Source organism: Dreissena polymorpha, unplaced genomic scaffold (genome assembly GCF_020536995.1).
Source record: "Dreissena polymorpha isolate Duluth1 unplaced genomic scaffold, UMN_Dpol_1.0 chrUn019, whole genome shotgun sequence".
Classification (NCBI taxonomy): Eukaryota; Metazoa; Mollusca; class Bivalvia; order Myida; family Dreissenidae; genus Dreissena; species Dreissena polymorpha.
In genome coordinates, this window is record NW_026273333.1 from 270,295 (window position 1) to 273,033 (window position 2,739).

At 35.0% G+C, this 2,739-nt stretch overlaps 1 protein-coding gene across 1 annotated transcript; it reads right to left on the reverse strand.

Annotated features, from left to right (window-relative positions):
- Window positions 1-456: 456 nt before the first annotated feature.
- Window positions 457-1,667, reverse strand: LOC127863601 (probable G-protein coupled receptor B0563.6). The gene has a single exon (XM_052403185.1). The coding sequence runs from the start codon at window positions 1,579-1,581 to the stop codon at window positions 457-459; it is 1,125 nt and encodes a 374-aa protein (XP_052259145.1). The 5' UTR covers window positions 1,582-1,667.
- Window positions 1,668-2,739: the final 1,072 nt, after the last annotated feature.

Consider the following 2,739-nt stretch of genomic DNA (forward strand, 5'->3'; position numbering starts at 1 on the left):
CATTTTTTAATTGGTAAAGAAAAATTACAATACAAAATGTATGACATGAATAAACGTTAATTTAATCCACCTTTTTTAAATTATGAATATGTCAAAAACCTAAGTACATTTATCAAACAACATAGTATAATAACATTAAGTTTACATTCAGTTAAATTGTCAAAATTTCGTTCTTGGATATATTGACTTTGGAAATATGGTCTATGATATATTGAAATAAACAATGTATATATCATTATAATATCAATAATATAAATGTGAAGCTCTAAAAAAAGTAATAAAAAACACTGATAAAATTAAGAAAAAACGTGGATTTGTTCAATAATCGATAAAATATAACATGAAAATACTTGGAATACCCATTCACTTGGATAAATCATTGACATAAACAATTATTATTATTATAATCGGAGTCACTAGATCCGCTTTTAACAGCCTTTAACAGCATGTCCTCACTTACCTTTCAGATATCTGTATGTTATTTAGATTATGCATGAGTATGCCATCTGAACCTTTTTCTTTTCTTTCGGCGGATATTCTTGATTGTATCAATGTGTTTTTAAAAGTGATGTTTTTGTCACGTTTGCAGAAGAGGTGTTTTAGTTCTTTTCGAAAATATGCCCCCGTCACAGAGTAGAGAAAGAAATTGATGGAATAGTTCGTATAAAAAATGGTCCTCGTAACGTGAAGGGTGTTGTCGAGATCGCCAATATGGTCGTCGTGGTTTTGTAGTGTGGTCGGCGACATCAAGTGCATGTTGAACATCTGGCGTATTTTCCAGTAACGTTTGCACCATACAGCAAAGTGTGGAAGGTTGAGCGCAACAAAACAAATGGACATTACCAAAAGAATGAACGTAAATTCCAGACGAATAATGGATTCCGTGGTCGCAACGCGTATTTTTCTACTACGTTTTTTTCGTAACACGAGCTTACGTATGATGAACACATTGAAAACAGTTATCAGGATGAATGGAATGAATGTTATAGTCACTCCAAATATGCTGTCTAGAATGAAGGAGAGGTAGTGGTGGTCCTTATCGCTCGTGCATATCAAAGCGCCGCTAATTGTGGGGTAAGAACCACTCAGGACGGGTTTAAACACGCAACCGGCTGATGCAACAATGACGGCGCCGAGTATGACCTTGGTTGCAGACTGGGGGTTACAAAGGTCCTTTCGATGTAACGGGAAACATACCCCGATAAACCGTTCGATGGTGAAAAACACGACGAACCAAGATGACAAGAATCTTGCGATATACTGAAGATACAACACAGACTTGCACACTCCATTTTGCTGCAGCAATGGTGGCCAACTGTATTCAGACAACAACGGTTCTCCGTGCTTGAGCCATTCAGGCAGTACATAAAACACAAGTGACAATATGTCTGAGATCGCTAAAGCGATTAGATACATACTTGCAGAAAGCTTTCGCATGATTTTCGTCAAGAATACCATTAGAGATACTGAGTTTCCAACCACCCCAAAGATGGCGATTACCGGTGTGACATAGGTGAAGAATCGATGTTCCGGCGACGGCGTAAAGGGCGGTATGCCGGCAAGGAGGTTGTCATGGAACATTGGGCAGCCTGCCGAGAGGTACGATGCATTGCTCCCATTTGCGACGTCAGTTGAGCAAAGCCAAAGAGTATGGCCAATTTCCTTTGATGAGCCATTTTCCTTAAATGCAGAATGAATTTAGCATAATAAGTGTTCGTGTTTTAACCTAGTACATACACTTTGCGCCATATGATAATTTATGGTATAACGCCACATTAATAAATAAAAAAAACTTATGTTATTTTATCACCTGCCAAATATTACTACGGTATATGTGAACTTCATTACTCATTATTTAGTCTGAACAATACCATTGGGTATTGATCGCTTTTACTGGTTTGACTTAAAAAGACGCACTTGCATTACAGCATAAAAGCTTAAAACTCATAGAGATCAGTGTATTCCCATTGTATAAATCACGCAATATATTATCTTGTTGAAAAATAAGTGCTGAAAGTGCAGATTGAATTCTTTTGCATTGTCTTCCATCGACGTCATGGCTTAGTTAGCACCTAAATAAAACACATTGAATTAATAACAGTCAGAGATATATACCTCGCCTCCAGCAGGTATTGTAACATGCACTGCATTTGCCAGCAAAAGGCGTAATGCGTTAACGATTTTACACTTAACATGTACAGTATAGACTTAACATTTGTAGAACACAAATACCGATAAGAAAATCGATATGGGCTCTTACTGAGTAATATGAATATTCAACTCCAAAGAAAGAATATGAATACTTGATTGGTTTGTACTCGTGTACTCGGCTAGTTTATTTCGTTTAGTTTAATGCAATGCTAATATTAAATATTAAACTTTAAAACTGAAATTATAAATATATATATATATATATATATATATATATATATATATATATATATATATATATATATATATATATATATATATATATATATGCTAAAATTTGTTTTCAAATCGTACTATCTTATGAGATAATGATATCAATTCCTTTATCATCTTATCAATTATCATCTATCATTTATCTTGAATCATCATCCTATTTTATAAATATTTTTAATGACCCTTGTCACGCGAACATGGGTCTTATTCCATAAGCGGTTACCAGTTAAGCCGGAATAGAGCAGCATGTGCAATCGCGCAGTCATGATATACTCTGTCCAATATAACGTCATGTAGCGTTTCGTTGTCTCATTG

Coding starts and splice junctions, on each gene's coding strand:
- LOC127863601 (XM_052403185.1), bottom strand. CDS start 1,581: ATGTTCCATGACAACCTCCTTGCCGGCATACCGCCCTTTACGCCGTCG.